This window comes from Camelina sativa, chromosome 19, assembly GCF_030686135.1.
Source record: "Camelina sativa cultivar CO46 ecotype springtype chromosome 19, ASM3068613v1".
Taxonomy (NCBI): domain Eukaryota; kingdom Viridiplantae; phylum Streptophyta; class Magnoliopsida; order Brassicales; family Brassicaceae; genus Camelina; species Camelina sativa.
In genome coordinates this window covers 9683762-9706320 of record NC_141898.1, presented here as the reverse complement: position 1 = coordinate 9706320, position 22559 = coordinate 9683762, and the positions used below count along the sequence as shown (strand labels likewise).

Here is a 22559-nt window from a genome sequence, read left to right as displayed (position 1 = left end):
ACGACTATATACTGTAAACTTCAACTTGGAATTTCCGGTTCTATATAATAATACACTCGGGAAAAAAAATATTGAAAATGCTGATCGAAAGAAGCTATTAAATCATCAAGTTGGCCTTTCAATATCAGGCATTGTATACAAAACAATTGAAAATCAAATCACGGGAGAAAATATTTTCTTGGCTATATACGTCACATGCCCTCCAGCTCCAGATTTGATATTCTTGAAAATGAAATTTATTCATGAATATTGAGATTAAACCAGGAAACTGTCATATCCTAACATGCCCACTTTGTACAATTTACCAAAACGTACTATATAGATTTTTAGTTTTTTGTTCGCACAAAAATATAAGTCTCACCAAATAGACCGAATTGTAGTAAAAATGATTTATCTAAAAGTATCATATTTTTTCCTAGACTAACTATTAACAGTAGTTTGATTTGATATTTTCAATAATTTTGAGAAAAAATGTTTAGTAAATCTCGACAGTTCTCAAAGCAAACTGTTTAGATCTTCATAATTTTTTCCATCTCGAAAGTCGAAACCTTAGATTATTGGGAGTTTGGGACAAAGCAAAAACAAATCTTAAGATCTTACCAAATCATATATTTTGACTAAAAAAAACAATACTGTTCAGAAAAATTTAAGTAGAAAACATCAAACGAACTAAATCATTTTTTCAGTTAATCAAAACAAAACTTAGACAGGAAAAGAACCAACATGACAGAATCTATTTTCACAATATATCAAGCCTATTGATCTACGGTTTTTAGCTCTTGTAATCTCTATGTTTCTCCTCTTGATAGTTTTCTTGTTTCTGTTTCCTCGAGACGTCCTCAGCATATCGGCGCCAGAAGGCTTCCCTATCATCCCTCGGCATTTTGCTGTAGCGGATATCGGGTTTTAGCACTTGTTTAGCCGTTGACCAAGAATTAAGAACAGTCTTTCCGTCTTCTGTTGGTTGAGAAGCAGTTTCAGATGACAAGGCTTCAACTAGAAGAGCTTTGAAGTCATGAACACATCGCTGTGAAACACAATTAAAAGTTGATTAGATGAAATAGGCAACCAAAGTATATATACCCAAAAAGGAGAGAAGACAATAGGAGAGAAGACGAAAAACGTCTTCAGTTTTGTTCTGATCTTAATGCAGCAAAATGCTGGAAGTTTAATTCGGTAAGGTTTACAGATGAGTAGTACATGTACCTCATACAATGACTTAACGTGATCACGGAATAGCCTCTCTTTATCAGCAGGATCTAAATCTGGATTAGAGGCGCGTTTTTGCGGATCCCTCTCAAGTTTTGGCTTAGATTCCGTCCAGGATGCCTTACAGATGTTGAAGAAGGTAGCAAAGAAAGATTGACCAATCAGAATTCCCACAGAGTTAAGAAACTATCTTTAGATGGCTACGTAAAAGAAGTAGAAATACCTCAGGGTCTCTGATTTTCTCCACTAACAAAGCTTGATAAGAGGAGCTTGCCTCTTTCCTTCTAATTTTTTGTCGTACTCTTTCCACCTCTTGCACTTCTCTTTCTTTGCGTTTCCGCAACTCACGCTCCCGTTCTCTCAGTTTGTCCTGAATTCAGGAATCACAAAGACGTTTATACATGTGTCTATATAGTTTCCCCCATTTATAGCCAGAAAAATCATCATTTTTATGTCGTATTCCAGAAACAAAAACAAAAGAGATCCAAAATTTTTGTATCTGCAAATAACTTTGTATCCAATGTTAATTTACCTCTTCGTCTCTGGCTTTCATCTCATGATCATCTCCCCTTCTCGCAGCTTTTAGCTCAGCAATGTATTCATTATAAAAAACCTCTCTGTCCTCGTGCGCAACGGATCTATATCTTGGTTCATTTCTCAGACTATCCTTCACCTAACAAAACAGGAGAGAAAAATATCATCTAGGTTGTAGTAGTATGCTAACCAGTTATAAATGGTGCCAATCAAAGGATGAATTATAGAAGAGATGAGACACATAAAATTAATACTAGTTACTTTGACAAGTAAATATTATAATTTCCTGAAACAGCATAAGTTCCTGAAAATTTCGAGACTGTCCTCTTATTTGCAAAGGGTAGAAACAAAAATCTGCTACCTACCTTGGACCAATGTGAATTTATTGGTACTTCTCTTTCACGTAGCATTGTCTTAAAATCAGAGGCAGCAGCTGAGCGAATTTCTTGTGCCTTTTGTTCAGCAGTCCGTTTCAAAGAAAGGACTCTGCAACATAAACAGGGAAAATATAAGAGCCAAGACAGAAAATAACTATAAGACACTCAAAAAACCCATAACGGGCATGTCAATTGTACAGGTAAAAACTTTCCGAAAAAATATGCACTGCAGTTACAAGCAATTACACTAAGAAAGTAAACATGTTCGTTAGAAACTTTTAATTGTTTTTTAAGAAACAGTGAAGTTGTTTACTATCACAACAATTGTGATAGATAGAATACAGATACAAATTACATGAAAAACTATAAGTCGCCTCTTAAATAAAATGTGAGGGAAATAAAGCATGGCTGCCTGCACAATCAACAAACCCAGGATTATCTGTGAGCACTCTGTATGAACCAGTCACACATCTAACAAACTAGTCAAAGAGAACATAATAAGCATTAGAGAAATCCTTCTCTAGAACCAAAAAAAAAAAAAAAAAAACAAAGCAACAGGGAAAGACACATCCAGTATAAAATTTAAGGTTATAAGAAAACTTTTTAACATACATAATATATGATCGCAAGATATAGATTGGTACCTTTCTTTCAGCAAAGCCTCCCGTTCCTTCCGCTCAAGTGCTTCGAACCGGAGATCATTCCCCCATTTCTTTTTAAAAGCACGATAATCAGTGTGTTGATCAATGTCCTGGAAAAAATCAGGATGATAATAAATTCCCACAAGAGATATAGAAATTGAGAACATCCCAAACCAAATAATAATAATGTTTAAGGACATCCAAAGTAAAAATAAATTCAGTTCATTAAAATGATTTACCGTAGACGCTTCATCCAGCAACTGCCTGAAACCTTCAATAGCTGCCTTATGAGCAGCACGCTTTTCCCTACGTTCTTCTTCAGCGCGTGTCTTTACGTACTGCTCGAACAAAGATCTTCTAACAGAATGACTTGGTATTGCCTGAAAGAAAAAATGAACTCCCCATATAAATACATGATTAAAAAGTCTACTAACAGATTGACTTGGTATTGCTTGAAAAAAAACGAAATGATAGGAAAATTTTAAAATTAACACATCACTAGTTCCTCAGCATCACAATGTTTCTGGGTGGGGTGGATAAGCAATAAAGCATAATGGCTCTAAACCGTCAAACCTTTACGTAGCTAATATTGCAAAGAATTAACTGGAAATGTACAAGTCACAAGCGAATCCAAGGAAAGAAACATAGACGTGAAATCAAAATATGGTGTCGATCTTTAGGTTTGACACACCTTAAAGCGAGGGTCAAAGATAATTTTTGGCAATTCCTTCTCCCATTTAGAAAACGGTGCTATTCCTTTCTCTTTCAGCATTTCCTGCCAGGATACAGTAATAAGGAACAAGATATTAGAAAATAAACTTCAATTTGGATAATTTCATGTTTTCCACCAAAAGTTGGCACCATTATCAATGATAATTAAACATGCAAAGAATTACGACATTCCAATATTTCAACAAGATCCATATACGAAATTTTCAATGCTTGAAACATGCAAAGCAGTATGACATCCTGATATACCAACAAGATCCATCTACAGAGGAAAATTTCAATTCAAGATATTCTCTTCTTCTCTAGAATGCTTTTAATCAGATGCATCTGAATGGCTAAATTAAAAGAAAACATGATAAAAGATATATATACCACACCCAACATCGAAAAAGACAAATAAAACTATCGCAAGCGCTATTTACAGATCCAGGCTACAGTACCTTAAACTTTTTGAAATACTCTTCCTTCGATGGTCCACTATCTTCATCTTCGGAATCTGAAGAAGAATCAGAAAGGTCACCAGCTTCAGGAGCATCATTTACCTTACCCGAACCGTTTCCAATTTCTCCACTTGGTGTGACCTCAATTTCTTTACCACCATTTGCTTCAGATGTTGTCGTAGATGAGACAGGCACTCCCGAATCATGTAGTTTCTTTTTAACTAAATCCAGTGCAGACGAACCAAAATTTGTAGTTTTTAGAGATGCAGCATCCCGGCCTCCATTGATAATAGCAGGTGCGCTCAAACTTGCTTGATCAGAACCCTTTTCAGTTAAATCAGTACTAGGCACAGAAGCTAAACTCTCCACAGCCCTCTCCTCCGGTTTCTTCCCCAAATCTTTCACCTCTGCCGGAATTTGCCAACTGCTAACCTTTGTTTTATTGTTGTAGTAATACTTTTTGCCGTCATTTGTGGACACAAGAGCCCAATCCGTCCCAGGTAAATTCTCCCTACATTCGGTACAAGTCAAATGAGATCTGTATAAGCTGTACATACTTTAGCAGGCTGGACGTTACTTAACAAAACATAAATTTATTGATTTCATGGGAATGAGATAGTTGGCGACCTAGTACAAGATTCATACACGAGTAATAAAACGATATAATGTCTCACACATAACCAATCTAACATGTATCAATAAAAATATGACAACAAATTTTATCATAGAAAGTCTAAATCTGAGAACTCACATAGATACAGGAATTGGCTGCACCAGCACTTTATCAGGCTGCAAAAGTTAAGAAAAAAGTATAGATTAGAAATTGCTTAAAAACTCTAAGGATTAGGGCAACATGAAGATAATGTGCATGCATTATCAAGGTAAAATCAGACAAATATCCTTCATCTGCAGTAGCATCAAATCGCAAGAAAACCATATATACGGCCTGTGAATAACTTAAACTGGACTTTGAAACAAATCAGATGCTCTTACAACAAGATTACTGCAATAATGTAACTCGACAATCTTAAGCAACTTCACAACTGTGGTAGTATATGTAAACCAAATTTGGATACCAAATATAAGTCACAGAAAATAGAGAATTTTCAGCAGCTAATGAACATATGACATCTAGGACTTTCAAAACAATCTAAATCAAAGTCCGACATTTTAAAACTTTGACACAAATACCAAAAATGCAAATACCTATTATAGACACGAACTCTCCTAAGTGACATGTCGTGAAGGGAAATAGCCCGGATATGATATCAATTGCGTATGGAATAGACATACTAATGAACAAGCTATGTAGTCAGCTATACTCACCTCCCCTCCAAAACCAGGAGGCTTTTCGTAGGTCGATTGCCCTGTAACGGAATTATAATAGTAAAGTACTCCTGTTTCTGATTTATGTGCAGTCCAGGCATCCAACCGATTCCCTACTGGTTGAGTCCCAGCTCTGTCATCTGCAAAATACAAGATGATCCTGATAAAGGGTATGTAGACTACATAGAATAACCATTAAGGTCAAACAGCTCTTACATGGATCAGTAATCTATCATGAAACCTCGAGCATACCGATTCCTGAGAGTGCTTCTGTCTTTTGTCCGGAAGATTTATCAAGCTGATGACCTGGTAGTGCATGAACGTTGCCAAGACTTCCCATAGGAATGGCACCAAGAGGTTGAGAACCAGAATATGGTACGTTAGGAGAGATTCCACGAACTGGAAATGGATATGAACCAGGAAAGGGAGTAGGATGTGAAAGAAATGGTGCCCTGGGAATACCACCCATAGGAGGGGGCTGCAACCACACTCCTTGAGGCGCTCCAGGCATTGTAGGCTGTGAGTGATATGGAGGATACATGTGCGGATGATTAAAAGGGTTGATTTGCGGAGGACCTCCAGACATCCCGGGTCTTGGAGTTGTAGAAAAAGGGTTGGAACCAAGAAAAGCAGGCGGAGATATCATTAGTCCAGGAGGGGCAAGTGTTCCTGGTCTACCAAAAGGCAGATTTTGTAGCATGGGCGAAGCTTGAGTTATGAGATTAACATTTGAGGAGGCAGCTGCATTGGAACTCCATTGTGCAGTAACAGGAGACGGAACTGACTGAGAGACAAAACCTGTATTAGCAATCTGCACAACAGCAAAAAAAAATACATCAGGGAACTAATCTAGAGACTAAAAGGAAATGACCTGAATACAGATAAATCAGCCTGAGCTCAAAGCATATACCAAACAAGGTTAAACCATGACAAAGTCTATTAGTGAATTTAAGCAAAATGACCCAAAACTTCGATACTCAATAAGCGAGAAAGATTTTCATAGCTGGTGTAAAGACATGAATTCATCTAATTATTAAAGAATCCTTCTATAACTCAGTATACCACACGTTCTTGTATAAGGTTCTACCCAAAACCACATCAAAAACAAGAACTAGAACCAAGATAAAGCCTCTCTAGGAGTTTAACAGCATACGAGATGAACAAGATAATGTAAACAATCAGAATTGAGCATTGAACAACATACAGACATAGAGGGTTGCTCCTTCAGCTCCGATTGAATTCCTGGAGAGACGCTCGAAGCATTGGCTAAGACTGGACCACTTGGAGGAGGACGGACGGATATACCCTGCCCAGTAGATGCCGTCGTCGTATACGGCGGCTCCGTTGAATTATCCCCTTGCATCGGAGTAGATATGTAGCGGTATCAAGTAACAGTCGCCAACAAGAAATCGCCGGGCGAATGAAGAAGCTAGGGTTTAGGAGCGTGGAGGGAGGAATCACACAAGTCGATGTTCCCCGATTCAGGAGAGGACGTACTTCAGCCGACGGTATAGATAGTCGTAGGATGATTGAAACGATGGACGGCTGAGATTTTACGTTCCGAGGGAAAAAAAAAAAGAAGGAAGGATGTGTTTTATTATTTACCGGAATAAACCTTATATTTTAAGATCAATTTATGAATTAGCCCATATTTTTTTATTTGACCCACCGCTAAGTGTGTTTCCTTGTACGTACACTATGTTACTATATGACTGCGCACGTTGTTCATGTTTTATTTTATTTTATTTTATTTTAATTCAAAAAGCGTATAGAAAAGCCTATTCAAACTTGAGAATGATCGAAAGTTGACTGAGCATGAGAATTGCAATGACAAAAGAAAACAACACTTGATAAACATGGTTCTTTTTATAACCAAGAGATCAGCCGTAGCTCAAATTAATTTCGGAATGTACGGAATGGAACGTCAAATTTTTCTCTCGTTGTAACTTGTAAGCAATCACAATAGTCAATTTATGATTGGTATTATTTTCACATAGGTAAATCAATCATTATACCACCAAAAATTAGTCAACGATGGGTTCACTATGTAGTTAAGGAATATAGACGATCGAATCATAAAAACTGAATCAATTTTTTTCAAACAATTAGTAGCCGTTCGATTTCAACGTCAACCCTTTTAGTTTTATTTATTAAACCGTATCTTTCAATCATATTTCTGACTGAGAAGTGAGAACATGTATTCACACCTACCACTCGCTATGGTCGGGAGGGTCGGAGGAATCTGGGCCATTAGCTAATTCCTCTTTAAAAGCCATTTTCTTAGTATATGTTTTGTTTTTTTAATTGTAAAAAGGACATAAAAGTGTGGCTGAGGTGCCGACTCCGACCCAAACGTGGAAGAATCCAATAAGCAAAGTATTACGAACTAGTTAGGTCGCCGACCTCTCAAGATACCAATACGATACCCAAGATTTTCTATAACGTATTGAACTGATGATAGACCAGATTAAGAATGAGTAGCCCATTTACCAATAAGAACAGGGAATACAATTTATTTTAATAACGCGTTCCACAAAAAAAAAACAGCAAGCATTGAGACTTGAGAGGGGCTTTTATTATATAAGTCGCATATTCTTCTGCTGGGTCGCATAGGTACAAAACAAACAAAAGGGCACGATACGACGATAGACTCTCCACCGATCACTGCATTCTTCAATCTTCTGCAATCTCTCCCTGCCTTGTCTCTATTCTTTTCGAACCTTCTCGATTTGATTTTTCTTATCTGAAACCCTAAGTGGGTCACAGGCTTCTCTGCTACCGTGTTGTGTTCAGTGTTAACGATACTATAGCTGTCAGACATTCGTTATTGTGTATGTGTGTTCTGGCTGTGTTATCGGCGGAGAGATGCGTCAATTAGGTTCACTTGCGTGGAGTTTCTGGTGAATAATGATTCTACAATCTTCTTCTTGTCCTCGTTTCGATTTGTCCCACGCTTATGTGTCTCGCCGTATGTTATGTCCGTGCTCTAAATTAGACCACGGCGGCCTGATTGTGTTCTGCGATGGATTCGCGAAGAGACGGGTCCTCCGTCGGAAGTTCAGAGTTCACGCGGCGAATTCTAATTCGAATTTGAGGTTTGTTTCCAGCGGAATTCGCAGTAGCGATGCGAAGAATATAGGATTAGCGGATTCAGCGAGAAGAGCTTCAAGGAGTCTTGTGGTCACTCGTTTTTCCAATGAATTCGAGGATGAAGAAGAAGAATCTCAGGAGTCTGTAATTCAGGGTGACAGAAACAATTTCACTAGCTTTAGAGAAGACCCGATTGTGGATAAGCTCAGGACTCAGCTAGGTACAATCCATCCACTCCCATCACCACCGATTAGTCGTGATGCTATTGGTCTGTTCGCGTTCTTCTTCTTTGTTGGTGTTCTTTGTGATAAGCTATGGACGTGGAGAAAGAGGCGGAGACAGATGAGCAATGACGTAGGGGAAAGAGGAGTTGGGCACTGGCCACAGGTTCCCACGAGCTTCTCTTTGTCCCTTGAGAAGGATTTGCAAAGGAAAGAGTCTGTGGAGTGGGTTAACATGGTGGTGGTGAAGCTCTGGAAAGTTTATAGAGGTGGGATTGAGAATTGGCTTGTTGGATTGTTGCAACCAGTTATTGATGACCTGAAGAAGCCGGATTATGTGCAGAGAGTTGAGATCAAGCAGTTCTCTCTTGGGGATGAGCCTTTGTCTGTTAGAAATGTTGAGAGGAGGACATCTCGCCGTGTCAATGACTTGCAGTAAGTTTTGTACCTTGTTGCTATTGTCTATGATACTTGGTCTCTCATATGTTAGGTAATAATCCCATTTTTCACGGTTCAGTTGAAGGTTGCTTATGCTCTCGTTTTTCTTCTTATAGGTACCAGATTGGTCTTCGGTATACTGGTGGTGCTCGGATGTTGTTAAAGCTCTCTTTAAAATTTGGTATTATTCCAGTAGTCGTGCCAGTCGGCATTCGGGATTTTGACATTGACGGTGAGCTATGGGTTAAATTAAGATTGATTCCCTCTGCGCCTTGGGTTGGAGCAGCATCATGGGCTTTTGTATCACTTCCAAAGATCAAATTTGAGCTTGCACCATTCCGATTGTTTAATGTAATGGGTATGAGTTAATCATAATACACGATCATTTATTTGGTGATTGTTAAGTTGTTGACCATATATAATGTGGAAGGTTATACTATTAACTATCCCAGAATAATGTGGAAGGACATCTCCTCTAGTTTTACGACGATGTACATTATCACTTGCTCATATCATTTTCGTCTTTTTTTTGCATGAATGCTTTGGATGATGACATCAGGAATTCCTCTTTTATCAATGTAAGTCTTGCCGGTCCTTACTTTTTTTTTTCAATCAATGGTTCAATACTGGATTGGTTTAACTTGAAGCGCTTTGTACTTGATAAGTTGTTTCCTGTTTAAATGAGGTTTATAGTCGTAGAGAGGAGTTTCGTAACTTCTTTTAGCTATATTTTTGTTTTCTTTTCTTCTGTGATTTTTGGGAGCATTACATTAAGTTGCAATACTGCATGGTTTTCATCAGATACTGGTATTCATTTTAGCATTTGTCATCTGTTGATTGTTTATCCTCCTTGATTTTTGGATATATCAGTTTCTTTCCTCCTTACTTTGCTTTATCTCGCTCAGGTTTTTGACCAAACTGTTGACAGAAGATTTGCCTCGATTATTTGTCCGCCCAAAGAAAATTGTCTTGGATTTCCAGAAAGGAAAAGCTGTTGGGCCTGTTTCAGAAGACTTAAAATCGGGAGAAATGCAGGAAGGAAACAAGGATTTTATTGGGGAACTGTCTGTTACTCTTGTAAATGCCCAGAAACTTCCATACATGTTCTCTGGTAAGTTATACTCACTCCACAGCTTTTTTCTTCTTCAGTTCATTGTTCTCTAGCAGTCTGTGTTGTTGTATTGTCTATATACACCCTTAAGTTCATTTGAATTCGTTGAGCACTCAGATATACTAATGCTATAGCAGATTTAGAGAATTCTTTCATCAACTTTACATGTTCCTTCATTCATCACATTTTGTTTGATAATTTGTAACAGGTAGAACAGATCCATATGTTATTTTACGAATAGGTGATCAAGTTATCCGCAGTAAAAAGAACAGTCAAACTACAGTGTTTGGGGCTCCTGGTCAGCCAATCTGGAATCAGGTTGAACTGCCGACTATATCTCAATGGCTTATTCATAATCTGGTGGTGAATCAGAATTTGTTAAATTGCTAATATTATATGGAAAATTTATCTATCAAAAATATGGTCAGGACTTCCAATTCCTTGTTTCAAATCCTAGAGAGCAAGTGTTACAAATTGAAGTCAACGACTGTCTTGGATTTGCCGATATGGCTATTGGTAGCGGAGAGGTAAATCACCTTTCTTTTTCTTCTATTTGTAATCAGCAAAAGAATAGCTCAATATATTAACATAAATGATTTCTTAAGATGATGATTGTCTACTTCAGTGGCTAGCTTTTTCATGTTTGTTATTCATAATACAAGAACCAATTTCATCCTGTTATTCTCTGCACAATGTTTCAACTAAAGGGTTTGAATTGAGAAGATGAGACTGAGAACTATCACCATTGCTAAGAAGATAGCAGCCTGCTGTTAATTTATGATGTAAAATTATGCGATTGAATGAGTAAGAAAAACAGTGGGTGAACAGTAGTTGCTAATGACAATGCCTTTGCTGTATTAGTAGTACCTGGTATTATGCGAGTATGTCACACCTCTTATTAAAAGTTTGCGCCTCATTGTTCAGGTTACGCATCCTATCGGTTATTGATCTTCTTGTCAGTATAGAAAGGTCACCTTTATTCACTTGGCTATTCTTGGCACAATTCCAATTCCGGCTTCTATTCAACCACTTCACATGTTTTCTGCACAAAAACCTGACAACACATATAATTGTTTATTGATGCTGTAGTTTGAGTAGTCAGCCTCTGCTCTGATAACATTGTCACAATTGCTTACCTATTAATCTGCGACTCTACATAAATTACCAGGAAATTGATGAATATCAAATTTTGCTGTCTACATGACCTTATTACTTTGTTATACATCCAGGTTGACCTTGAATCACTGCCAGATACTGTTCCTACAGACAAAATTGTTAGTTTGCGAGGTGGTTGGAGTTTGTTCGGAAAGGGATCTGCTGGAGAAATACTACTCCGGCTTACATACAAAGCATACGTGGAGGATGAAGAAGATGATAAACGCAACGCAAAAGCCACTTATGCAGATGCTTCTGATGATGAAATGTCTGATTCGGAAGAACCTAGGCAGAATGACAAGATTCCTTCTGATGATATTAATCAAGAGTCATTTATGAACGTGCTGTCTGCATTGATTTTGAGTGAGGAATTTCAAGGCATAGTTTCATCAGAAGCTGGGAGCAATAAACTTGATGATGGTGAATCAAGCGTGACACCACTTCCTTCAAAGGCTGGGGCGGACTCAAAATCTCGACCGAAAGATCCTGTCAGTGGGGACATATCAGATTTAGAAGTGAAAAATGTGAATGCCGATAGAGGTTCTATTGGTGATGGAGGTATATGAAGGCTCTGTCTTATGATAATTTTGTTTCTATAGTTGCTTGTTCTAAAACTATTAAGCTTTGTAATTTCAGGATTAGCATTGTTGTGGTTCAGCGTAATCACTTCTGTACTGGCGCTCGTTGCTATCAATATGGGCGGCTCAAGTTTCTTCAACCCGTAACATGGTGTTGTATGGATCACTAGCGATTTATTTTTCCAAAGTAAGTCTGTGAACCTAGAAATGAAAATTTTGTGAGTTCTGCCTATAACCGCCAATATCAGTCGAATTCATTGAGTATATATGGAATCTCTGCGTATAGTTGAGAACCAACCTTGCAATCTTTACTGAAATCACTGTATCGATTTTTGCTGGGCGTAGTTTCTGTTTTGGCTTTATATATACTCGAAAAAGAGTTGTCAGTTAGATAAAACTATGTACACTAAGTTGAAAATGATGAACCAAAGTTTCTGAATTGAGATGATAATGAGAACCTGACATTACTGTTAACAGTAGAAACGTAAAAACCAGTGTGGTATTTTGTAGAGATTGTGCAATTTGTGCAATGGTTTGATGAGTCTTCTATTCAATGTGTCATAGTCCTTTTCTGCAGTTTGCATTTATTAGTGTCCTATTGTTGATGACTGACCAAAGCCTCTTATCTAATGGCAGGTTGGTTAATTTTCTCTTCTCAGCCTTAGAGATGGCTTATAACGAGGTCACAGTTTTGTGTTTACATTCTAATGCTGTTGCATGCATGTAGAAGAGGGGCGCTTATTGGCGAGACAAAGTTTTAGGGTCCATTTCACCCAATCTCTTACAACTGTGAATCAACGTGTATACCAATGGTTTGTTATAGTACATGAGAACAATTATTCTCTGTTCAAATAAAGATTAATTTTTCTGCAAGGATTCCATTACACATTGCACGAAGACACCTGCTATTAGCAGTCACCAACTTGTAGGCTTGAGAAAAGTGTGGAAGTTTACACTTAGGAGTAGTAATGAGTTTTTTCACCTAGATTTTTCTTGTTCTTCTTCTAGTTTTGTTCCTGTTGTTGGATACAGCAACTGTAATATTCTGCCATTGGTATGCTTTTTTGGAGGAGCAACAAAAAGTTAAAATGGGGATGTCGATGCGCAGTCTAAACAAGGTACATTTTCATCTTCTGTTTGTTTCCTATTTGCTATTAATCTTTGTCTTGCTAGATCATGTTAGGAAGATCTTAAAAGTTCTCATGGCCCTATAATTAGCTAATCTCCTTTCTTCCCAATCTAACTCATCTTTATGAGCCCGTCTCGTTAAGGGAAGATATTAAACTCCTTGCTTTATTTTAACATTGCACAACCCGCAACGTAGGGAACACAATTCAGTACACTATAGGCCTCTATAGCTATGATATGAATGAATCTTTTGTTTTTGGTGTTTGCGTATAGCAATTTACAGATTACAGATTACAATAATCTAACAAACCGTGAAATGTCTGCATCGCCTTTCTTTCTAGGATTAGTTTAGCAATTTTCGTTGATGCTACACAGGTTGGAAATATTAATACTTTTGGTCTATGAATTTTGTTTTCTCAGGGCTTTAAACCACAAGCCAAAGGCGCAAGAAGTATCCATGTCATTGTCTGCTCGTTTTCTTGTTGAGAAGATTGTCTTTTCAATGTTGAAGTAACATGTTTCCGTTAAAATTTTACAGAGTACGATAACAATATATAAATCCGTCTAATGAAGAAAAGTCACGAAAACCAAAAGATTATGTTTTTGGAATAATTGATTGATATTGCTCAAATCATGGGGGTTATATATATATAATGCTAAACACGAATGCAACCTACAGTTTAATTTAACGTGTTCCAGATGTGAGATGTATTACTTAATTGCACGTTAAGGGGACGATTAGATCTGAAGAATTATGCAAATCAAAGAACACTACAAAGTAAACCAGTTTTATAAAATTAAAACGGGATCGTGGGTGCATTAAACAATGGGATTTTTTTCAGAAAAATTAGTAATGAAAAGGAAGTGCAGAAAACAATGTTAAAAAGGGATTAATATAAGTGAGATAAATAACACTAATTTTATTATAGTAGTATTAAAAAGGAGGGAGAGAAATCACGTGAAGGAGTTGAGATCACGTCAGGCACATGTGGAGGTGGACAGTCCTCGTTTATAGATTAGATAGTTTAGTTTTTGTTAATCTTCAACTCTCTTTCTTTGGTTTCTCCGTTCTCTTTTGTCCTTTTCTTTCTCCACTTTTTAACATAATACATATTTTCAATAGAATTATATAATTAAGTGTTTAGTCATTAATTAATTATGCACTCCAATATTTCATAAATCACACTATTAGTAATTATAAGTGTTGGTTCACAATTCTTTTTAAATTATGGAGCTACGAAGTAAAATCAGTACGGACAAAATGTCTATACATTATTGCAAAATAAAAATTTCTCTTATAAAATAAAGAAACAAAACGTGTATACATGGTTGTAAAATAAAAAATCCAAATTGATATATAATTTCGTTCGAATTATAAAATCGAAATCCTAATTATTTCATTTGTAAACCGACGTATAATTTCAAACTAATTGTAAAAACTAAACCCTAACCACATTATTGGTAAATCCAAACCGGCATATAATTTGTTCTAATTGTAAAATCTAAACTCTAACCACTTCATTTGTAAACCAACCAACATATAATTTCGTTTTAATTGTAAAATCTAAACTCTAATTCTTATTTATAAATTCAGACCGATATATAACTTTGTTTAATTGTAAAATCTAAACCAAACTAATATTTAATTTTTCTTAATTAAAAGTATACAAAATTTATTTTCTTAATTTGTTTTACTTTTTATTTAATTTTGATTTATTTTTTAAAGGAAATATTATATACAAAATTCTGATTTGTTCAGAAAGGAATGGATGAATACAAGCTTAGCTTCACTCCTAAGTACTTTTCAATCGGTACAGAAAAAAATAAATGGACAAAAATGGTTATTTTGTTGATGCTGAAATGATGCATGCGTTTATTTGCTTTGGACCAAAACAGTAATGTCTTGTCTTGTCTTGGATTTATAAATAAAAACTAATATAATAAAAAAAATATATTATTGTCAAAAAAAAAACAAACAAATTGGTGTATCTATTATATAAATATTGGTGTCACTGATTGATTGGCTTGTACTTTATGCCATACCAATTTTCGATTAACCAAATTTCAATAGTTTGACCAAAAATAAAATAAAACAAAAATTGCTGTTTTAATAAATTTGTCTATATGTATGGGTTGTATACAAAAATTGACGTTAAAGTTAAAAAGAGTGAGAGTAGTTCCTCAAATAAAAGAAAATGGAAAAAGATTCTATACACTTCCATTGAAACATGATTGGTAGTTGTAAATGTGAGAGAGAGTATGAATAGTTGGCATATGTAAAATATAGTTTCTTCTGATTTTCAAATATATTAAAATATAGTTTGTGAGATTTTGCTAGAGCTGGATGTCCTCTCAAACAGGCCATCATCCCTGTAAATTATTGTCTTAAAACATATTTTACAAAAAAAAAAAGCAATTACTTTTTGTGACAAGAAAAAAAAACTTTTTGAGCAATTGAGTACTTTAAAGTGTAACCAATTTTTTTTAAAAAGTCATTGAATTAATTATAGTTCAAGTGGATATTATTCTGTTTACTGAATAAACATTTTTTTTTCAAGCAGATCCTGAGCGCAAATTATTGGTTATATAGTGTAAGATATTTAGAGCCTTCTAACCAAATAAACAACATGATAGCTTCTTCTTCTTCGTTACCATTATTATGTTGGTACTGATAAATGGTACCAACAATTTTCATATTTTGAATTCTGATGAAAAATATGGACATTGTTATTGTGTGGCAGATTCCCTTAGAAAACGACTTCTTTTTTTAATTACCTTCAATGTTTTCCGATAAGTGTCCAAAATAGTTTTGCTCCAATCATGACATATCCACCACTGTCACCTGTAGAAAGTATCAAAACCAAATGGTTGAGATGCATTCATGTAAGCTATTATGATATGAAAAGTTGTATAATAATTAAAACATGTTTGCCAATAAACAAATATTGGATAGGCTAGTTTAGAAACCTTGGCATATGCTTTAGGTACATTATTAACAAAAACAAGTTAGCATTTAGACTTCTACACTAATAGCTAGCATTTAGAAAACAAAATTCAATACAATCTACCCTTGAAAATGCATATAGAAAGAAAAACAAATGTTCACATATACTGTATAAGTTTTTGTACTGCAGTCTTTGGATACCTCTCAAAACTGAAAATATTATTTTCTAAACAAAGGTAATTTTCCTATTTAAAAGAAATTAAAACTGCTAGATTTTTGCCTTTAAATTCTCTTTTACATACTTATTAGCAGTAAATCTTCTAATTAAATATTATAAAACTGACTATATAACTAAATATTATACATAACACATGTGATAACATTACAACAAAGACTGAATTATAATTGCTAAATCAACAAATATTTATAGCTTTTTTATAAAAAAATTAAAAAGACAAAACCAAGAAAAATATTATAATGATTTTAACATATAAAGAAATTTGAAAATTATCAAATTAATAGTATATTTTATAATTAATAATAGTAAAAGAAAATAATAATGGTAATCACCTTGTTTTGTGCGATAAATGCAAATTAAGCAAGGCTGGCTTGAATCACGTTTATTATAAGAGAATCCTCTCTCTCTCTCTCACTCTTCAGACACTTCCCCCATCTCATCCTCTCTCTCTCTCCATCCTTTGGATTCTTCAGGTACTCTCTCTCTTCCTCTCTCTCTGTCTCTCTCACAGTCGCTCTGATTCATCTTTTTGTCCGTTAGATCTCTCCAACTGCTTAGTCCATAGTTGCTACACAGTTACTACCAGTGAACTATGTCGGTTTTGAGTTTTTAACCCATCTCAGTCTTTGAATTTCAAGCAAAGTTTCGAAGTTTGCTCTGCATCTTTTGTTTTTTTTGAGACATACTGTGTTTGATGGCTTTGTAGGAAGACCATATATGGTAGATCTAAAGATTAGAACCAAAATCCAGTACTTTTATGTTTCCTTGTCCTTTCAACAAGTGTACCACTTTGGTCTTAAGCATAACTTCATGTCTCTTTGTCTCTCTGTTTACTAGCTCACTGTTTCCCCTCATGGACTCAACACTATAGTGTTCTCAAGTTAATTGCATACACACACACACACGCACATGTATATAAATGTTTATGGATTCAAGGAACTAACACCTATAGTGTATTTTTGACATTCTGGTGGATTTGTGCCCATTTCTTGAGCCACCTCGATTTTTTGTAAAGTGATGGATCTGGAATTCTCAAGTTTAGTTGACTTTGAGCATAGTTTTTATCGATATTTTTTTTTGACTTTGAGCATATTTTTTTGACATTCTTGAGACTTGTTGAGTTGTACAATGATGGATTTAAAAGTTCTCAAAGTTTGTTTACTTACTACATTTTGTTTGTTTTTTTGTTTTGATGAAGTAAGGAGAGGAATCTGAGAGTGTCGGCAACATGTCGGATCTTCAGACACCACTTGTAAGACCGAAGAGGAAGAAGACATGGGTTGATTACTTTGTCAAGTTCAGATGGATCATTGTCATCTTCATCGTCCTTCCATTCTCAGCCACACTCTACTTCCTCATCTACCTCGGGGACATGTGGTCGGAGTCCAAGTCATTTGAGAAACGCCAGAAGGAACATGACGAAAATGTCAAGAAAGTCGTCAAAAGGCTTAAGGATAGGGATGCGGCCAAAGACGGGCTTGTCTGCACTGCACGTAAGCCGTGGATCGCCGTGGGAATGAGGAACGTTGACTACAAGAGAGCCAGACATTTCGAGGTTGACTTGGGAGAGTTCCGTAACGTTCTTGAGATCAACAAGGAGAAGATGACTGCTAGAGTTGAGCCTCTTGTCAACATGGGACAGATCTCTCGTGTCACCGTCCCAATGAACCTAGCTCTTGCCGTTGTTGCTGAGCTTGACGACCTCACGGTTGGTGGACTCATCAATGGATATGGTATTGAAGGAAGCTCTCACATCTATGGTTTGTTCGCTGATACCGTTGAGGCTTACGAGATCGTTCTTGCTAATGGGGAACTTGTCCGTGCCACAAGGGATAATGAGTATTCCGATCTTTACTATGCAATCCCCTGGTCGCAAGGAACTCTCGGTCTCCTTGTAGCTGCTGAGATCAGGCTTATTCCAATCAAGGAGTACATGAGACTCACCTACATACCAGTCAAGGGAGATCTTCAAGCCTTAGCTCAAGGTTATATTGATTCTTTCGCACCAAAAGATGGTGACAAGTCAAAAATCCCTGATTTCGTTGAAGGCATGGTTTACAACCCAACGGAAGGAGTGATGATGGTTGGAACATACGCATCTAAAGAAGAAGCCAAGAAGAAAGGTAACAAAATCAACAATGTGGGATGGTGGTTCAAGCCGTGGTTCTACCAACATGCACAGACCGCTTTGAAAAAGGGACAGTTCGTTGAGTACATCCCAACTAGGGAATACTACCACAGGCACACAAGGTGCTTGTACTGGGAAGGGAAACTTATTCTTCCTTTTGGTGATCAGTTCTGGTTTAGGTTCCTCTTTGGTTGGTTGATGCCTCCTAAGGTCTCTCTTCTTAAGGCTACTCAAGGTGAAGCTATCAGAAACTATTACCATGATATGCATGTTATTCAGGACATGCTTGTTCCTCTTTACAAGGTTGGTGATGCCCTCGAATGGGTTCACCGCGAAATGGAGGTAAAACTAAAAGCTCTACATCATGATTTATCATCTACTAGTTAAGGATTCTCTTAATGTTATTAACAAACTCATGACTTGTTTGACTTCTTTCAGGTGTATCCAATTTGGCTTTGCCCACACAAACTCTTCAAGCAGCCAATCAAAGGCCAAATCTACCCAGAACCAGGCTTTGAGTACGAGAACAGACAAGGAGACACAGAAGATGCTCAGATGTTCACTGACGTTGGAGTCTACTACGCACCTGGCGCCGTTCTAAGAGGTGAACAGTTTGATGGATCAGAAGCTGTACGTAAGATGGAGAAGTGGCTGATCGAGAACCATGGATTCCAGCCTCAGTATGCAGTGTCTGAGCTCGACGAGAAGAGTTTCTGGAGAATGTTTAATGGTGAGTTGTATGAGGAGTGCCGCAAGAAGTACAGAGCTGTTGGAACGTTCATGAGTGTTTACTACAAGTCCAAGAAAGGAAGGAAGACTGAGAAAGAAGTTAGAGAAGCCGAACAAGCTCATCTCGAAACTGCTTACGCCGAGGCAGATTAAGTAATAATAAACCCCCAAGTTTGATGAAAGTGGCTTGAGACTATTATTATAATCGCTAGTTATGTGTTTTCCTATTTTCAGTTTAGTGTCTTCAAGACTATTGTTCTTGTTGCTGTTTGCTTGCTTGCTTGTTGTTGTTGTTGTTGTTGCTTGACTTATGGGTTTGAGTGGATTTTAGATTTTCAGTTTTGGATTTGCTAGTTTGCTTTTGTTTAAGATAATTAAGGTTTCTCTTTGTAGAACATCTTTGCTACAAAACACAATCTAAAAACACTACAAAGGAATTTGTCACACTACAAAGGAATCCTAAAACCCCAACCGGTCATCTTCGGTTCAAATACTTATATTCCCCTATTTACTCTAACCAAACCGCTTCCCAACCGAATATGAGTAATTGGCAAAGGTTTGGTTTGATTAAACCGGGGAATTTGAGTATTTGAACCGAAATTGACCGGTTGGGGTTTTAGGATAAAACTAGGCAGCCATTTCCGAGTAAGAGACCTCTCTGTTTCTGTAAGAATTTTTACAGAGTCGATTGTCTGAAGCCGAACCTTGGGCCTTGAAGCACACCTAAGAGGTAAGCCATTTCATTTTATAATCCTTTGAATCTCTTTTGTATTCGTAATTTTCCGATTCCGTTTCATCATGATGTTTGCGGCTGTAAATTTGGAAGTGGAAAGGTCTGTCCTTTATCTATGTAAAAATGGTGCATAGAAAGTGTTCGATAGAATGCCTAGCTCAAATTCATCTCGTTCATTTAGTTACTTTAGCTCTGTTTGGGATGTTACTATGAAGTCTCAGATACCCAATTCCTTAGTTTTCTTCTCAGACTTCCTCGTGTGAATCTTTTTGTCTTATAACAAAATTGACACCAGCAAATGTTTCTTGCAGGTGTTGAAACCTCGTGCTTGATTCTTGTATGCTTTTTGTCTCTGTTTCAAGCTGAACAAACTCAAACCTATTGGGAGTTTTTCTAGAGATTTATACCATATGTTAGTTTGACAACTTTGATAGTCTTGCCTCCTCTATTATCATCTGCACTGTGAAAATGTCACTGGTTTGCTCTTCATCTTGTCTAGCTCCCTTGCCACAGACCAAACGGTTAAGTCCAAGTTTTTTGAAACTCAAAACATGTACCTTAAATCTACGTGCTTCCACTGGCGACCCTAATTTTACAACTGGTATTAGGAAGCATATCAGTTACTTGTTCACAGAACCGCATGAGCTTCGTAGGCTAGCAAAGAATCGGATATTAGTTAGTCAGGAGTCTTTTACAGAGACCAGCACATTAGATATGGATTGGGAAGATCAGGAGGAAATTGAGGATACTGGGTCACCTTGGGAAGGTTCGGTTATGTACAGGAGAAATGCTTCAGTCACACATGTGGAATATTGCACTACCTTAGAGAGGCTTGGGTTGGGAAGATTGTCAACAGAGGTATCCAAGAAGAGAGCTTCCTCAATGGGACTAAGAGTGACAAAAGATGTAAAGGATTATCCAGATGGCACACCAGTTCAAATTTCGGTTGATGTCATAAGGAAGAAGAAGAAGCTGAGACTTGATGGGATTGTCAGGACTGTTATCACACTTGGCTGCAACAGGTGCATTTTTTATGAACTCATCACAGCTTCTTTACTATACCACCTTATGGTTGCATCAACTTTGTTATTTACTGGTTTTCTCTTATGTGGTTGAAGATGTGGTGAGTCAACAGGAGAGAGCATCTTCTCCAACTTCTCGTTATTACTAACCGAAGATCCAGTTGAAGAACCTGATGTCATTGATCTAGGATTCTCATTTGGTAGTGACAAAGCTACTTCCTTTTCTGGATTGTCGGATGATAAAGAAGAAAATGAGGATGATGATGATGATTCATGGATAGATTGGGAGGATAAGCTTCATTTCCCGCCTGAGGTAAAAGAAATAGATATCTCAAAGCATATAAGAGACTTGGTGCATTTAGAAATCACCATCACTGCGATATGCGATCCTGCGTGTAAAGGAATGTGCTTGAAGTGTGGTGCGAATCTGAATAAGAGGAAATGTGATTGTGACAGAGAAGAGAAGGATAAAGGATATGGGCCTCTCGGAAACCTGAGAGAGAAAATGCAACAAAAAGAGGGTCTGAGGAACTAAACTCAACAATGCTTCTAATCAGTTTCACAAATTTACATGTTACTATAAACAGTATTAAAATCTTAATGAGACTTGAAATACATTGAAAAGAGACTGAAAGATATAAATGGTTTCTACTTCTTCTTAAGCTCTAGTAGTCTTGACCATCTCTTATGAACATAAGCTGTATTTGTCTCTATCGATGTGTATTTGTAAAAGAGTTAGGATTGTGAGTATTAGCATTATTAGATCATCTTTACAAATTGAGTTCCAGGATAAAACTGTAATTGAGTTGCAGCAGTTCTACTATGGTTACCATTCACGAAGGGTCGTCGTCTATATTTGTAGGGATGGTGTGAGTGAGTCTTATTCTAATCAAGTTCAGTTTCAGATCAAATTGTGAAGGTATGGATCATGGTTCTGGTTTTGTAATCTCATTCATTTAGATTTTGGTTCTGGTTTTTGCAGTCTCATTTTTTATTTTGGTTATGATTTTTGCAGTCTCTAAGTAACTCTGAATTTGTTCATTGGTTTTGCAGGAAACATTTGGGAGTTTGATGATTACATGGATTTGGTACTAGAGGAAGAATACAACATGGTTTCAAATTTATATTTTGGTCTTTCTATTGTAAAAATCTTTTGGAGTTATTTTTGGTATTGATGCTGGAATTTTTGGAGTTTTGGTTTGGTATTGATGTTGATTTTCTTAATTGGCATAACATGTTTTAAATCTTATAAAAAAATTGTATTTCATGAGAATGAAAATTTATAAATGTCAAAAATAACTTGGTATATTATAAATATTTTTGGTATGTTATATATAATTTATATTGGGATTTCTAGAGTTTTTGTTTGGTTTTGAATGAAAATTTATGTATATATATATTTTAGATCAATATTTAAAATTAATATGGTTAAGATTAAGATTAAAAAATTGTTAGATCAAAACATGGGTATTTTAGTCATTATTCTAATCAAATCCATTTAGATGAGAATGTAAATAAACCAAACAAACAAATTTCCATTCAGATGCATCATCCAAATAAACCATTTCTTTTTTTGTTTGTTGAGTCATTTGACATTCAAATGAATCATTTGGATGAAGCTTTTAAATGGATCATTTGAATGAAAATGCCAAATGGTGAAACAAACAGGGCCAAAAGTAGTTCAGATTCCAAAACACGTTATAACAAACATTTCATGTAAATTTGTGAAACTGAATAGGATGCAGATGTTGACTTACTGAAAAACTCACGAGAGTTAGGCCATGTTCG

At 36.4% G+C, this 22559-nt stretch overlaps 4 protein-coding genes and 1 long non-coding RNA gene across 9 annotated transcripts; 3 read left to right on the top strand and 2 right to left on the bottom strand.

The window, feature by feature from the left end:
* Window positions 1–588: 588 nt before the first annotated feature.
* On the bottom strand, window positions 589–6954 carry LOC104765855 (pre-mRNA-processing protein 40C). Of its 3 annotated transcripts, none has more exons than XR_015590919.1 (13): window positions 6461–6783; window positions 5509–6067; window positions 5257–5396; window positions 4682–4719; window positions 3931–4441; window positions 3453–3536; window positions 3001–3141; window positions 2765–2871; window positions 2109–2532; window positions 1742–1882; window positions 1433–1579; window positions 1207–1329; window positions 589–1027 (listed from the first exon to the last, which is right to left on the bottom strand). XR_015590919.1 is itself a non-coding variant. In XM_087501670.1 (13 exons), coding segments are annotated over exons 4-13 (1632 nt in total). In that variant the 5' UTR covers window positions 4684–4719; window positions 5257–5396; window positions 5473–6067; window positions 6461–6954; the 3' UTR covers window positions 589–772. The 3 variants fall into 3 exon arrangements, 2 of the variants coding, with proteins under 2 accessions (XP_087357796.1, XP_010487935.2); XM_087501670.1 differs by having other exon boundaries at window positions 2109–2229; window positions 5473–6067; window positions 6461–6954; XM_010489633.3 differs by having other exon boundaries at window positions 2109–2229; window positions 6461–6847.
* Window positions 6955–7680: 726 nt separating this feature from the next.
* Window positions 7681–12722, top strand: LOC104765854 (uncharacterized). Of its 2 annotated transcripts, XR_015590978.1 has the most exons (10): window positions 7751–9002; window positions 9122–9363; window positions 9565–9583; window positions 9911–10116; window positions 10325–10434; window positions 10545–10643; window positions 11041–11085; window positions 11346–11829; window positions 11908–12036; window positions 12486–12722. XR_015590978.1 is itself a non-coding variant. In XM_010489632.3 (9 exons), exons 1-8 carry the CDS (start codon window positions 8164–8166, stop codon window positions 11994–11996), a joined length of 2088 nt encoding a protein of 695 aa, XP_010487934.3. In that variant the 5' UTR covers window positions 7681–8163; the 3' UTR covers window positions 11997–12036; window positions 12486–12722. The 2 variants fall into 2 exon arrangements, 1 of the variants encoding a protein (XP_010487934.3); XM_010489632.3 differs by lacking the exon at window positions 11041–11085 and having other exon boundaries at window positions 7681–9002.
* Window positions 12723–15436: 2714 nt separating this feature from the next.
* LOC147920365 (uncharacterized) lies at window positions 15437–16077 on the bottom strand. Its single transcript, XR_015590977.1, has 2 exons — window positions 15945–16077; window positions 15437–15819 (listed from the first exon to the last, which is right to left on the bottom strand). It is a non-coding gene; the product is annotated as an uncharacterized LOC147920365 (long non-coding RNA).
* Window positions 16078–16444: 367 nt separating this feature from the next.
* LOC104765853 (delta(24)-sterol reductase) lies at window positions 16445–19354 on the top strand. 2 transcript variants are annotated; one of them, XM_087501762.1, is made up of 3 exons: window positions 16445–16632; window positions 17358–18629; window positions 18726–19354. In XM_087501762.1, exons 2-3 carry the CDS (start codon window positions 17388–17390, stop codon window positions 19167–19169), a joined length of 1686 nt encoding a protein of 561 aa, XP_087357888.1. In that variant the 5' UTR covers window positions 16445–16632; window positions 17358–17387; the 3' UTR covers window positions 19170–19354. The 2 variants fall into 2 exon arrangements, with proteins under 2 accessions (XP_087357888.1, XP_087357889.1); XM_087501763.1 differs by having other exon boundaries at window positions 16580–16753.
* Window positions 19355–19493: 139 nt separating this feature from the next.
* LOC104765851 (large ribosomal RNA subunit accumulation protein YCED homolog 1, chloroplastic) lies at window positions 19494–21433 on the top strand. Its single transcript, XM_010489630.3, has 3 exons — window positions 19494–19746; window positions 20061–20771; window positions 20868–21433. Exons 2-3 carry the CDS (start codon window positions 20218–20220, stop codon window positions 21304–21306), a joined length of 993 nt encoding a protein of 330 aa, XP_010487932.2. The 5' UTR covers window positions 19494–19746; window positions 20061–20217; the 3' UTR covers window positions 21307–21433.
* Window positions 21434–22559: the final 1126 nt, after the last annotated feature.

Coding starts and splice junctions, on each gene's coding strand:
- LOC104765854 (XM_010489632.3), top strand. CDS start 8,164: ATGATTCTACAATCTTCTTCTTGTCCTCGTTTCGATTTGTCCCACGCT. Junction 9,003..9,121: donor CGCCGTGTCAATGACTTGCA/GTAAGTTTTGTA, acceptor TTCTTCTTATAG/GTACCAGATTGGTCTTCGGT. Junction 10,435..10,544: donor GTCAGCCAATCTGGAATCAG/GTTGAACTGCCG, acceptor AAATATGGTCAG/GACTTCCAATTCCTTGTTTC.
- LOC104765853 (XM_087501762.1), top strand. CDS start 17,388: ATGTCGGATCTTCAGACACCACTTGTAAGACCGAAGAGGAAGAAGACA. Junction 18,630..18,725: donor GGGTTCACCGCGAAATGGAG/GTAAAACTAAAA, acceptor GACTTCTTTCAG/GTGTATCCAATTTGGCTTTG.
- LOC104765851 (XM_010489630.3), top strand. CDS start 20,218: ATGTCACTGGTTTGCTCTTCATCTTGTCTAGCTCCCTTGCCACAGACC. Junction 20,772..20,867: donor ATCACACTTGGCTGCAACAG/GTGCATTTTTTA, acceptor ATGTGGTTGAAG/ATGTGGTGAGTCAACAGGAG.
- LOC104765855 (XM_010489633.3), bottom strand. CDS start 6,619: ATGCAAGGGGATAATTCAACGGAGCCGCCGTATACGACGACGGCATCT. Junction 6,068..6,460: donor AGGAGCAACCCTCTATGTCT/GTATGTTGTTCA, acceptor GCTGTTGTGCAG/ATTGCTAATACAGGTTTTGT. Junction 3,537..3,930: donor AGTATTTCAAAAAGTTTAAG/GTACTGTAGCCT, acceptor GTATCCTGGCAG/GAAATGCTGAAAGAGAAAGG.